At 40.6% G+C, this 13,147-nt stretch overlaps 1 protein-coding gene across 1 annotated transcript; it reads left to right on the top strand.

The window, feature by feature from the left end:
- The first annotated feature begins 1,125 nt into the window (after positions 1 to 1,125).
- On the top strand, positions 1,126 to 2,736 carry LOC129430493 (uncharacterized). Its single transcript, XM_073874816.1, has 5 exons — positions 1,126 to 1,248; positions 1,468 to 1,800; positions 1,901 to 2,212; positions 2,306 to 2,459; positions 2,655 to 2,736. The coding sequence occupies exons 1-5, from the start codon at positions 1,215 to 1,217 to the stop codon at positions 2,734 to 2,736; spliced, it is 915 nt and encodes a 304-aa protein (XP_073730917.1). The 5' UTR covers positions 1,126 to 1,214.
- Positions 2,737 to 13,147: the final 10,411 nt, after the last annotated feature.

Raw genomic sequence — 13,147 nt, 5'->3', positions numbered from 1 at the left:
ACAAACGATCCCAAACGAGGCACAAGGGTCCCACCCAGCGAAACGACCGTCACTCTTGACAAGAAAAACAAAAAATATGCACCCCCAAACCACAACTTTTCGTCTAGGTCCGGTCCAGCGCGACCTAACGTAAATGCGTAGTGACGTATAGGGAGGTCACGTGTTACATATATAAAATGCACATTTGCGGACCATGGTAAACAATAAACTGACACAAAGACATTAATTAGTATCATTCCACAACAACGTCGGAGCGGTCCTCTTTCAACACACTTGTAAACACTGGGGCGGAGTTTCGCGTTCGTCCTCTGTGACCTCTTGACGTCATGACGTATTGCGTGAGGTCACACTGACGCTTTCAGGACCGGAGGAATATGAGAAGTCGTAGTTTAAAAGTGCATGTTTTTTATTTTTCTTGTCAAAAATGACAATCGTTTCGTTAGATTTGACCCTTATGTCTCGTTTGGGATCGTTTAGAGTCCTTTGATACTCCGTTGAAAAAAACTGTTACATGTTGAGTTAAGTGTTAAGTTTTGGTGTTCATTAAAGTCCACTAAAATGAGAAAAATCCTGCAATGTTTTCCTCCAAAAACATAATTTCTTCTGGACTGAACAAAGAAAGACATCAACATTTTGGATGACATGGTGGTGAGTAAATTATCTGGATTTTTATTTTAAGAAAATGGACTATTCCTTTAACTGGTGACTGACGTATTCCTGTGGGCGGACGGAGTTTAGTAAAAAAAACGTAATTAAAGCAGGAAGTAGAGGGCTGTAGTCCAAACCGACCGTTCGCTGTAGGCTTTGAAAGGCGGATTCTGTTAAAGAGAATATATATTGCCTGGCAGTGAACTTTGAGTTTTATCATTTTACAGGTATTATTTATGCTATTATAGCAACATTACACACTATATGGTTTAAACAATTGGATCAGAAAGAACGTGACCTTTAAATACTCATTTTTAATTAAGTTAAACTAAAAAATAAAATGCCACTAATAATCCAAGTTAAAGCTTTTACTTGAGTTTTACTTGAAAAAAGGATGCACTTTCAAATTTTGGTTTGAAAGATTAATGACTTATAATCAACTTATGTCAGTGTGGTGTGACAACCCATGTAAAAACCACAGTTTGTCCATCGCTGCTCGACATCCTGTTAAATTTTTTTTAAGTGTGCAGGTGCATCAACTCGCAGTACTTGAACATTCAATAAATATGAAGGGTCTGTTTGTATTGCTGCTAGCTCAGGGTAAGTCTTTTTTTAAACAAATGTATTACTGTCTATAAAAACGTGATTCAAATGTTTCTATTTTCCTTGTTTTAATCAACATTGTTACTTTTAAAATGTACATGTTATTTGTTCTGCTAGTTAAGTATGTATGATGGTAATGGTTATAGGTCAAATAACTTGAATGATTCTTGAAAAAAACAAAACAATAAATGATTGTCTTTATTTGTATAATTTTAGTAAGTGTGCAGCTTCAGTGTGATAAAACAATGATTGACACCACAATTGGAAGCACATTCACTATTGTCTGCACATACAAAACAAACCAGTTTAGATTTAATAAGAAGTACTGGTGTGTTGGAGACTCAAGAGCCTCATGTGAGGTGCTGATGGACACAGATGGATTTATTCTGCCTAACTACAGAAATCGGGCTCAGATCGTTGATGCCGTTTCTAGAGGATTGATTGTTCTTGTTAAAGATTTACAGCTGGATGATACTGGAATCCATTGGGTCGGTATTGACAAAATCTATGCTGATATAATGTTCAGGATTCAAGTTACTGTAAGAAAAGGTAAGCCTTTGTTTTCATCACATAAAGATTAAAATAAAATAAAATGAGATCTGGCCATAAACTGAAAATGAATCAAAGCATCCAAACAATTTCATTTCAGAAGCTGTAATGAAACCAGACGTGTGGCCTCTCAGTTCCCTCGAGATGACATGTTGGGGACAACCTGTTACGTTTCGTTGTAGGAGTAAGAGAGGAACGGATGTGCAGTACACCTGGTACAGAGTAGGACATCCCAACAACATTGTCCTGGATCAAACTCCTGATTTCCAGTTCCACTGTTTAGACAGCACTGAAAACGATCAGTTTTTCTGCTCTGCTTATAATGATGTCAGCAATCAGAACAGTGAATGGATTTCTGTGCAAAATCTGCAGCCTGCAAACATCGGCTGTATGTATCTCATCACATCAAAGAGTGAGTAAATATACCCATTGGCGAATACAAAATAATTCTTACTATGCATATTGTGTATATATTGCCTATTTGTATACTCTCTTTACCAATTAGTTCTCAGCAGTTATGAGTGTATTAGAAGCACAACATCACCCTCAACGACTATCCAAGAGAAACACTGGAGCTCCACAACAGCCTCTTACTCCGGAAGTCAAAATCAAACAATGTTTGTTAATCAAACCTGCTTGACGGAAAGCTGTTTTTTATGGTAAGAACATTTTTAATTGAACAATTCACTTGATAAAATTTGACATCACAGCTGTCTTTATAACACAATATATGGTTATAAATAATTTATAGCACTATAGGCAACCGTGGGTTAACCTATGACAACTGACCCATGTTATTTTATGGTCTGGTTTGCCACTGTGGTATGAGTGTCTTCGTTGGGTTCTCTGTTCAGTTATGATCACTGCCGTATGTGTAGTGCACATCTGCGCAAAATCAAGATCCAGAAGGCTCAGGGTTCAGGACAAACACCATAAAAACATCTGACCCAGAACCATGATCTGCTTCCTTATGGTTGTCTCTGTATGTACTGCATGTACATAAACTGTAAACAGTTTCTGTAGAAATTACAGTATTACTGGGTATTACTGCCAACTGGCTGCCAGTAACTTACTGTAGATTTTACATTTATGTTATTTACTGGCAACAGTTTGTTCAAAGTTAAATGAACATGAAACATTTTCCGTCTTTATCTTCTACAGTAAGTTACTGGCAACCAGCTGCACACTGTAAAAAAAAATCCGTGGAAATTGCAGTGTTGTTGCAGCTGGGTTGCCGGTAACTTGCCCTGGATTTAGATTTATGTTGTTTACTGGCAAAAATTTATTCAAAGTTAAATGAACATTAAGCTTAAAGTCTTTTGCTGAGTCCCAATTCGCCTACTTATACTACAACCTAAAAGTATGTACTGGTTTTGTGAGGAAAACGTACATACTTTTAAGTGTGTAGCAAAAGAGTATGCACTAGTTGCCTAGTTCGGTGGTTTTCAAACTGGGGGCCGCAAGATGGTGCCAGGGGGGCCCCAGTTTTATGACATTTTATGAATTAATCATGAATTCTGTGTAATTAAACCTAAAAAAATAAGGCTACTAACCAAAAACACTACTTTTTTGTATAATTTAATGTTTTTTTTTTTTTTTATTAAAATGTTGAGTTTAGAACAGTTTTTTGTCACAAATTTTCTTTGGGGGGTCGCGAAGGAATGCAACGTACACAAGGGGGGCAGCACTCAAACAAAAGTTTGGGAATCACTGGCCTAGTTAAGCACACCACGACTGTTAACAATATTTCATTCATTCTTATAACTTATGTCCAATATAATTTTATTTACTATTCCCATCGTTTTTTGTCATCGTTTTTTTTTCACAATACATTTTACAATGTGTTGTACCAAGTTGAGGAGTGAAGCAGAGCGTCATTAGAACCAAACGCAGGACGTTTGTGAGGCGGCTGGTTCTGACGTTCATGTCAAAGTTTGTAACAATAGCTACTTATTTTAAAGTCAAAATATTTAAAGTTTATAGTATAACTATCGTTTAACGTATTTTGTACTTAATTTTATACGTATGTATATAACTTAAAAATACCCAGATGAAAATGAACCATGCTTTTTCTATAGTAAAAGTTTAGTAACCATCCGTGTGTCTCAATTCGTTCCCTAGCTCCCGAGGTCGTGAATCAGTATATCGTGTACACAGGTTCGGGCACTAGTCAGGACCCTAGCTCACTTCACATTGGGACGATGTTCACTTATTTTTCTGTCACGGCTGCTTAAGCGCGTTGTAATCACTCACAGCTGTTACTCATCAACAACCGGCAAAACCAACATCTTTCTGACTTAATTTTAAAAACAGTACATTGTGAAAAATGCTGTCATTCTTCTCTTACATATCTGTGTATAAAATTGGAGGCATATAATTACATTTTATATGTAATAAATATATTTACAATTTTAAATAAATATTATTCTTTTAAATATTGGGTAGATTGTGGTCCCTTACTGTGTAGCAATGTGTGTTTATATTTACAACTAAAACAAACGTTTGTCTTTATAAAAGTTCTGTAACATTTCATAAAGTTTATTGAGTTGGATCACGTGATGTTCGGTTGGCGAGCTTCAGAAAAGGTCACGTGATTTCCGGTTAGGGAACATAGGGATCATCGATGCTCACTGGTTTTTGCGTTGCATTGTGGGAATTTTTAGGGAACGAACGTTCCAGTGCACTGAACGGATTTTGCGATTGAGACAGCCCTTAAAATGGCCGACTCCCTGATCAGTGCCCTGACTACTGAACAAGGGAGCTGATTGAGACACACGGCATGTTTCTTTCGTTGGACTAATAAAGTTAACCTTTGTACAGCCACAGTATTACTATAAATAAGCAAGAGGGTCGGTGTGGTTAAACTCCTCCCTCCCGCACGCAATGGGTTGTGGGCAATATTAGCCGTTAGAGTGTGCATTGATCTGCATTTCGAATTCTAACTGGAAATAGTAGACCATCCGTGTATCTTTGGGATACTCATTTCAACATACTACGATTTGGGACGTACTAATTCTAGTTTCGAATACTATTTAGGACGGATAGTATGCGAATTGGGACTCAGCATCAAGCAAAACATTCTGGGAAACAAAATCTGAAGCAAAAAACAGAAAAAGGTTGATGATGATTTCTGGTTTCCAGAATGCTTTGCATGAGGCTGTAATTGTATAGTTTTATTCTGTAAAGATAAAGACTTGTTAGGGGTCAAGCACCGAAGGTGCTGAGACACCTATTGGAATTGTCAGTATTATTATTATTCTGCTGTTTCTTCTTCTTCTTAGCCATAGGCGTCTATGGCAGCCCTATGAACCGTACATAGGAAAATGATGAAATTTGGCACAGTTGTAGTGGTGGTCTTAAAAAGTCACGTGACCAAAAATGGGGTCTCTAGTACTAACTCTATAGCGCCACCAGCAGTGCAAAAATTCAATGTTCAAATGGTTATAACTGCTGATCCGCTTGATCCATGAAAATTCTACTTAGTACACGTGATTGCTCTCCTCATGCTTGTTGTTTTTAATACCTTACATGAAAACTCCACCCATTACAGTAGCGGCCATTTTGAAATGTACAGTATTCCGTTTATTCGCTACTCCTCCTTCAAATTTGGTTAAATTGTTATGAAATTTGGCACAGGTGAACTTTGGAGTGAGCTGCACAGAAATGACCGAACAGAATTTTGATATTTATCTTTGTTCAAAAGTAATAAATGCGCAAACTTAACAAGGTTGACGCAAAAATGGTTCTGAAGCTGTATCTCGGTCATTCTTTGATCAATTGAAATGAAATTTGGTACACTTCATGTGGACCATGAACTTGGGGTTCATGCAAAATTTGGTGACAGCGCCACCTATGGGTCATGAGATATGAAAAATTGCTTTTTTTGCCCATAACTACTGAATTGTTTGTCTGAAAATTATGATGTTGGTGTTTACGGATTCCTTACCTCATGCCGAATCTGTCGATATGTATTATGTCGGGTTTGACCACACCACCTGTCTGCCATTTTGAAATTGATCATAAATTGTTATATCTTTTGAACTATTGGACATATTCATGCAAAAATAGTCAGGGAGCTTCGGCATGATGTCCTAAAGGTACCTGGGAAGTCAGAGTACAGCGCCACCTAGGGGTTATAAACTATAACAGTTCTTATAGAACTGCTTATATCTTCAGAATACTTTGTCTGATATACATTTTCTTTATGAAATTTTATTTACTGGTTTTTGCCGATCGCAACAATACCTTGTTTGTCATTTTCCATCATTCTGTTCATGTGTTATTGTAAGGCATATGGTAAATGATTTTTTCGCTACTCTTTTTACAAATTTTGTTTATTTTATGCCAGGTTCTGCTTGTATAATGTTTGGAGCAATCCGCACAGATGTGACTGAACAGATTTTTCTGCTGAGTGTCAAATTTTTGAGAAATACCTCTGTAAAGCGGACCGTGCCTGTCATGCGGTCCCTTTGTCATATTAAAAAGAATCTGACAAAATTTGCCCATGTTGTTCATTATTGTACAAAATGTTCTTCACAAATTCAGTGCCATTTAAGTTATCTGATTGCCCTACACTTTGTATTTCTGTTTATTTTTGCTTTGTTGTGTTATTTTTGCCCTTTCAGTGATTGGCATGTCAATGTTTGCAGTTTTGAAGCCTCTTTTCCACAGCCTTTCAACCCATGATTCCTCAGTGGCACGTGCGGTTAGTGCTGTGCTTTGAGAACCTGAGTTCATGGGTTCAAATCCCATGTGCAGTGGTTTTTTGTCTTAACTTTTTTTCTCACTTAGTATGTGATTTTCATACTATACATTGTATTTCAGTTATTTGTGCTCTCTGTTGTCATTTCTACACTTTTGGTAATTGCTGGATATTAATGTTTATAGCTGTAAAGCTGTATTCTATAGCTTGGACACACCAACTCAGTGGTTTAATCATTTACTCAGTGGCGCATGTGGTTAGTGCTGTGCTTTAGGAACATGAGGTCATGGGTTCGAAACCCAGCTCTTACTTTCACTTATTGAGATTTCCTTTTGTGTTCCCTTTAACACGTTCTTCTCGACCTGTCTGGTTTTCCACAAGTGTTATATTTTTGAAATCTTTTCTGTTGTTGCTCCGCACTGCAGTGGTTCTGCTCAGCATTTGCTTTGCTTCGGGTTCGGGCTCTGTAGTGCGCGCTTTCTGCGCTTTGCGCATTTGCTGCGTCGTGTGGTTTTTGCTGTGCTTTGGGTGCTCATTGCGCTGAAGGTGCTTGACCCCGCAATTGCTGCTTGCAGCTATATTTATAATTTAACTTTGAACAAACTCTTGCCAGTAAATAACATAGATTTTAATCTACGGTGGATTACCGGCAACCCAGCTGCAATAACATTGTAATTTCTACAGAATTTTTTTACAGTGCATAATTACAGCATTTTTACAGTGCTATTTTACAGGTGTTAGACTTCAGGTGTTAAAAGAAATTACAGGCACACATAAGGTCATTCACACTATAGAAGCATCACTTTGTTACATATCATCATCATCATCACATTGTTTATGTTTTACTAAAAAACAGAAACGTTTTGCATGAAAACTATATCATTTCTTTTGTAACTCTAAACAAATATCAGACTATACTTGAGGAGCAATAGTTTGAACCGGAAAGTTAGTGTATAAACGGTCCAAAATGCCACTGAAAGCCACAATATGTTCAACCTTACATCCTGTTTCATTTTAAACAACTTGTTGTGGTGCACACAACACCAACACGTGCATGTATACAAAAAACATTAAGATCCTGTCCGTTCTACAGCAACTGACGTATTTAATGTATTCCTATGTAGAAAATGTTTTTTTTCCTGTTTATCTGTCTTTATTTACATTGTTTCTTTTGTACTCTGTAAATCTCTTTTTAAAGATGCCGTCAAGTATACAGACGTATTTCTATATGTGAATTATATAGTTAAGAGGCTACACCCAATGTATTATTTTCAAAAAATTCAGGACCGGATTTAATTAATCATACCACGGTTACCACAAACATTGCCCTGGTGGTTATTTTAAGACATTTGACAGGTTAGGTGTGCGGTTTACAGAAAAATAATCAACACCCATGGAACATTTCTCAACCAATCAGAATAAAGCATTCAACAATACCGTGGTATAAGGTAATGTAAAAATTATTAAAAGGGTACAATTTATTCCCATGACCTTTATTAACAGTAGTATTAATTTGCTTACTTAAATTAAAATATTCATAACATATTCATTTCAATTACATACAACAATATCTTAAAACAGTGCTTACTTTGAATGAATATAAAATAATAAATTTTTTAATATATCTTATATATTCGTATATAATATAATTTTTCTATATATAATATATAATAATATTTTTTTCAGAATAATGTGCACTTTACTATGGAGTTTACCATTTCTGCGTCACTAGTGCCATCTAATGGACCTTTTCTGATAAGGTAATTTTGGAACTGCGAAAAGTCTCATAGACTACATACCGTACAGTGCCTGAAACAGATTCTGTTGTTATAGTTAGCGGTAGTTAGCCTACATTTTACCTTTGTAAAGAAACCGAAACCTCAATCTGAAACAGAAAAGTTATGCTATCGTAGACCAGTGCATTTGACACTAATATACATCATGTTCTGGTAGTTCTGGAGAATATCTACCTACCTGTATTCCCTGCTGAAAAAAAACAGCATAGACCAGCATCATTCCCTTACTGGTTCATGCTGGTTTGGTGCTGGTTTAGCTGGTGGTCTTGCTGGTATGAACAGCATGGGATGCTTGTATGCTGATGACCACCAGCTAAACCAGCAGGGAGCATCTCCATGGGAATTATGCTGGTCTATGCTGGTGGTCACACGCAAACCAGCACCAAAACACAACATATGCTTGTTTTGCTGGTATGTTGGTTTTTCCAACAGGGTTACTGTCTCAGAGTTTACTTCATCTGTAGGTTGGCAGTCCATCATGTGCAGTCCATCAAATTTTTGTTTTCTTTTCAGACTATTTGACAATGCCCAGCTGCACTACTTCCTGAACTTCAGCCAGCTCCTTGTTTCCTGTCTGTCATTATTGGACAAACTGATTAATTCAGGTGTGTCTGATTATTGTTGTTGTGACTACTGAGGTCAGGCATACCTGGATTAATCAGTTTGTCCAATAATGGCAGACAGGAAACAAGGAGCTGGCTGAAGTTCAGGAAGTAGTGCAGCTGGCCATAAAGCCTATTAAGTACGGAAAAACAAGTGAGATCTCTTTAATATATCTTTTAATTAGCTGGTCCATTATTAACCAACTGCAAATGCGGACTACCCAACAAAGAAATACAAAGGTAGGCTGCACATTTTTTTAAAAATGAGCTGTATTTAGATATGTTACTGTAATGTAAACATTGCTGACCAAAGATTTTGGTAGCACTTTAGAGTAGGCCTGATTCACAGAAACGGCTGGAAGCCAGTTTTGGGGTAAAATCATAACCTGGGATATAGGTTAGGCTATATGTAACATATAACCTGTGATACACATTCTGTTTTAAGGGGGATATTCCATAGGCATAACGGTTTTTATACTGTACAAACTATATTCTAGTCTATTCTCTTTCCCAACCGACACAGAAAGCTTTCTGCTATTTCAGAATTTCAAGAAACATCATTCTGTTTGATTTATAGGCTTGTTTCCTCATGGGGACCTAAAAATGCTGACACTTTACCGCTATTCCTATCTTTGTGGGGATATTCACATAAACCAGTCAAAGTTGCTGGTGTTACTGTGGTGTTATCCTATAAATTCAGCTGTTAAGAAATATTTGCTCCAAACATGAACATTCTCTCATAATTTACTCATCCTTGTGCCATCCCAGATGTACTGTGATTTTCTTTCTTTACTTAAACACAAACAAATCATTCTATATAGCGCTGGAATGCTTGATTCTGATTGGCCAGTTTTGACATTGCGAGTTTGTTATTTCCACATTATAATAACCACTTAAAACTGATAACAGTTCAAAGCGGGACACTGTACTGCCAGGCAGTTGTTATCAGAAATAAATCCCTTCAAGGTGATACCAGACCATGATCAGCCTATTGGAATTTATTATTCTTGTGATAACAACATACTGGGTGTACATGTGATATGAGGCTCAACATAGTGAAGCTCCAAAAAGCACATACTACAACCTTGAAGATGGATAACTATAAAAAAATGTGCTATTATGACTTGACTAATATTGTTTCACATTAGAATAAGTGACTCAGGAGTGCAGTTTAACACCCCTGCTGTCATGGTTCTGCCATTTTGTCCTTTGTTTAATCTAGTCTTGTGGCAGAACCATGACAGACCCATGTTTTGTGTGAGAGCACTGGCTTTGTTTATTCCTAGCCATGTGCTCTCAGTCTCGTCTCTTGTTCCCGCCCCCTTGTTTCCTCTTTAATTATCCCATTATTGTTTGATTTATATCACCTGTTCCCCTCTTGATTTGTTACCCTATTTAATCCTCTTGTATTCTTTGTCCTGTGCTTGTGCATTGTTCCTAATACCTGTGAGTACCCTGTCAAGAAGTCTAGTCTAGTCAAGTGTTTTGTTATATTTAGTGTTTTGTCAAGTTTAGTGTTTAGTGTTATCTTGTCTAGTGTTTTAGTGTAGTTTAAGTCTAGTCCTGTTAGTGTTCTCGCCCTCTGTTTTTGGATCCTGTTTATATTGTTTGCCCCCTCGTGGGTTTTATTTTCCTGTTTTGTTAATTAATAAATATCCTGAGTTAACCCCTTGTTGTCTGCGTTTGGGTTCATCCCTTCAAACCATTACAGAATGCACAAGCCATTTAAGAACCCAGCAGACTGGATGTACCGGCGCTGTGCGAGGAGAGGACGCAGCTTTTCTGTGGTACTTGAACCAGGTCCCACCTGGTACGATCCTCTCCTGTTTGGACCCGGGGTCAATTCTAGGAGGGAGCCAGCCAGAACCGCTGGTCCCATCCCTTTGTCTGCCATCCCGGAGGGTCTCACCGTGGGAGTTCTGGCGCTGGAGGACCCAGCGATCACCACTCCAGTTCCTGCCAGCTCTGTCCAGCCCCCTGACCTTCGTGGTAAGCGTGAGAGGAGGGTTTCGTGGGAGTCGCCGTCCGAGGGGTCCTCTTCGGAGCCTGCTGCTCCCACCACTGTCCTCACCTCACCTGCCACATCATCTGCGCCACGTCCGCGCAAGAAGAGAAGGAGGAGAGGTGTTGTGGACCCTCAGCCTCAGTCTGCGCAGCCACCGCTGCAGCCCCTGCCGTCTGCGCAGCCACCGCTGCAGCCCCTGCCGTCTGCGCAGCCACTGCCGTCTGCGCAGCCACCGCTGCAGCCCCTGCCGTCTGCGCAGCCACCGCTGCAGCCCCTGCCGTCTGCGCAGCCACCGCTGCAGCCCCTGCCGTCTGCGCAGCCACCGCTGCAGCCCCTGCCGTCTGCGCAGCCACCGCTGCAGCCCCTGCCGTCTGCGCAGCCACCGCTGCAGCCCCTGCCGTCTGCGCAGCCACCGCTGCAGCCCCTGCCGTCTGCGCAGCCACCGCTGCAGCCCCTGCCGTCTGCGCAGCCACCGCTGCAGCCCCTGCCGTCTGCGCAGCCACCCACAGCGCCCCCTGTCGTCTGCGCAGCCACCCACAGCGCCCCCTGTCACGGACCCTGTCTTGTCTCCGCTGCCGGACGCAGCGCCCCCTGTCACGGACCCTGTCTTGTCTCCGCTGCCGGACGCAGCGCCCCCTGTCACGGACCCTGTCTCGTCTCCGCTGCCGGACGCAGCGCCCCCTGTCACGGACCCTGTCTCGTCTCCGCTGCCGGACGCAGCGCCCCCTGTCACGGACCCTGTCTCGTCTCCGCTGCCGGATGCAGCGCCCCCTGTCACTGTCTCGTCTCCGCTGTCGGACGCAGCGCCCCCTGTCACCGTCCCTGTCTCGTCTCCGCTGCCGGCCACTGCGCCCCTTGTCACCGTCCCTGTCTCGTCACCGCTGCCAGCCACAGCGCCCCCTGTCTCACCGGCTCCTTCAGTTGCTTCCTCCCGTGCTCCATCGTCCTGTTTGTCTGCCTGGTCCCCTGCTACTGTCTCCATGTCTTCCCTGAACTCTCTCCCCTACCCAGTGAGTCCTGGCTCACCCCCGTCGGCTCCCTTGTCTACCCCTACCACACCCTGGAACCCTGCCTTGCCTCCTTTTGTTCCCCTTTCCCAGCCTGCATCTCCATCCAAGCCTGTTACCACCAAGCTCCCCTCCAAGCCTGCCCGGACTCCTCGTCCCAAGCCCTCTACTACCCCTGAACCCAAGACCCCTTGCCCACCCAGCTCCACCCTACCTGGACTTCCTTTTGTTAACCCTGTTTTGCCTCCGCCCCCCCTCCCTTGTTTGTTGTTTTTATTGTGTCACCCTAACCCTCTTGTAATGTTATCTTGTCTGCCCCTGTGTATGTTTGTCATGTTTTCTTGGTGTCTGTCTATCTGTCAGTCTGTCATGTCTCGTGTTTAGTGTTTCCCTGGGGAGCGTCTGGAAGCCGCTCCTTAAGGGGGGGATTCTGTCATGGTTCTGCCATTTTGTCCTTTGTTTAATCTAGTCTTGTGGCAGAACCATGACAGACCCATGTTTTGTGTGAGAGCACTGGCTTTGTTTATTCCTAGCCATGTGCTCTCAGTCTCGTCTCTTGTTCCCGCCCCCTTGTTTCCTCTTTAATTATCCCATTATTGTTTGATTTATATCACCTGTTCCCCTCTTGATTTGTTACCCTATTTAATCCTCTTGTATTCTTTGTCCTGTGCTTGTGCATTGTTCCTAATACCTGTGAGTACCCTGTCAAGAAGTCTAGTCTAGTCAAGTGTTTTGTTATATTTAGTGTTTTGTCAAGTTTAGTGTTTAGTGTTATCTTGTCGAGTGTTTTAGTGTAGTTTAAGTCTAGTCCTGTTAGTGTTCTCACCCTCTGTTTTTGGATCCTGTTTATATTGTTTGCCCCCTCGTGGGTTTTATTTTCCTGTTTTGTTAATTAATAAATATCCTGAGTTAACCCCTTGTTGTCTGCGTTTGGGTTCATCCCTTCAAACCATTACACCTGCAGTCTAATCTTTTTAGTTTATACCTATGTGACACATATTCATACTGTAACATGTCACAATATTTAAGAAAAAATAATTAAAAACTATTGCATTTTTGCATTAATACCGCTTACTTTCTTTTCATTCTAAACATTTATTGTAAAAAACTTTATTTGAGGAACTAGTGAATAGGAAAGTTAAGATGAAGATATAACCAAATGGCATCAGAAAGCCACAACACGTGCAACCTTACATCCTGTTTTGTTTGAAAACAACTTGTCATGGTGCCCACAA

Source organism: Misgurnus anguillicaudatus, chromosome 13 (assembly GCF_027580225.2).
Source record: "Misgurnus anguillicaudatus chromosome 13, ASM2758022v2, whole genome shotgun sequence".
Lineage (NCBI taxonomy): Eukaryota > Metazoa > Chordata > Actinopteri > Cypriniformes > Cobitidae > Misgurnus > Misgurnus anguillicaudatus.
Note: the sequence above shows the minus strand (reverse complement) of the source record. Positions and strands in the feature narration are given on the sequence as shown.

Excerpts from the sequence above, each read along its gene's own strand:
- LOC129430493 (XM_073874816.1), top strand. The coding sequence starts at position 1,215 with ATGAAGGGTCTGTTTGTATTGCTGCTAGCTCAGG. Across the intron at positions 2,213-2,305 it reads GTATCTCATCACATCAAAGA|TTCTCAGCAGTTATGAGTGT; the intron begins GTGAGTAAATAT and ends TTTACCAATTAG. Across the intron at positions 2,460-2,654 it reads ACGGAAAGCTGTTTTTTATG|TTATGATCACTGCCGTATGT; the intron begins GTAAGAACATTT and ends TTCTCTGTTCAG.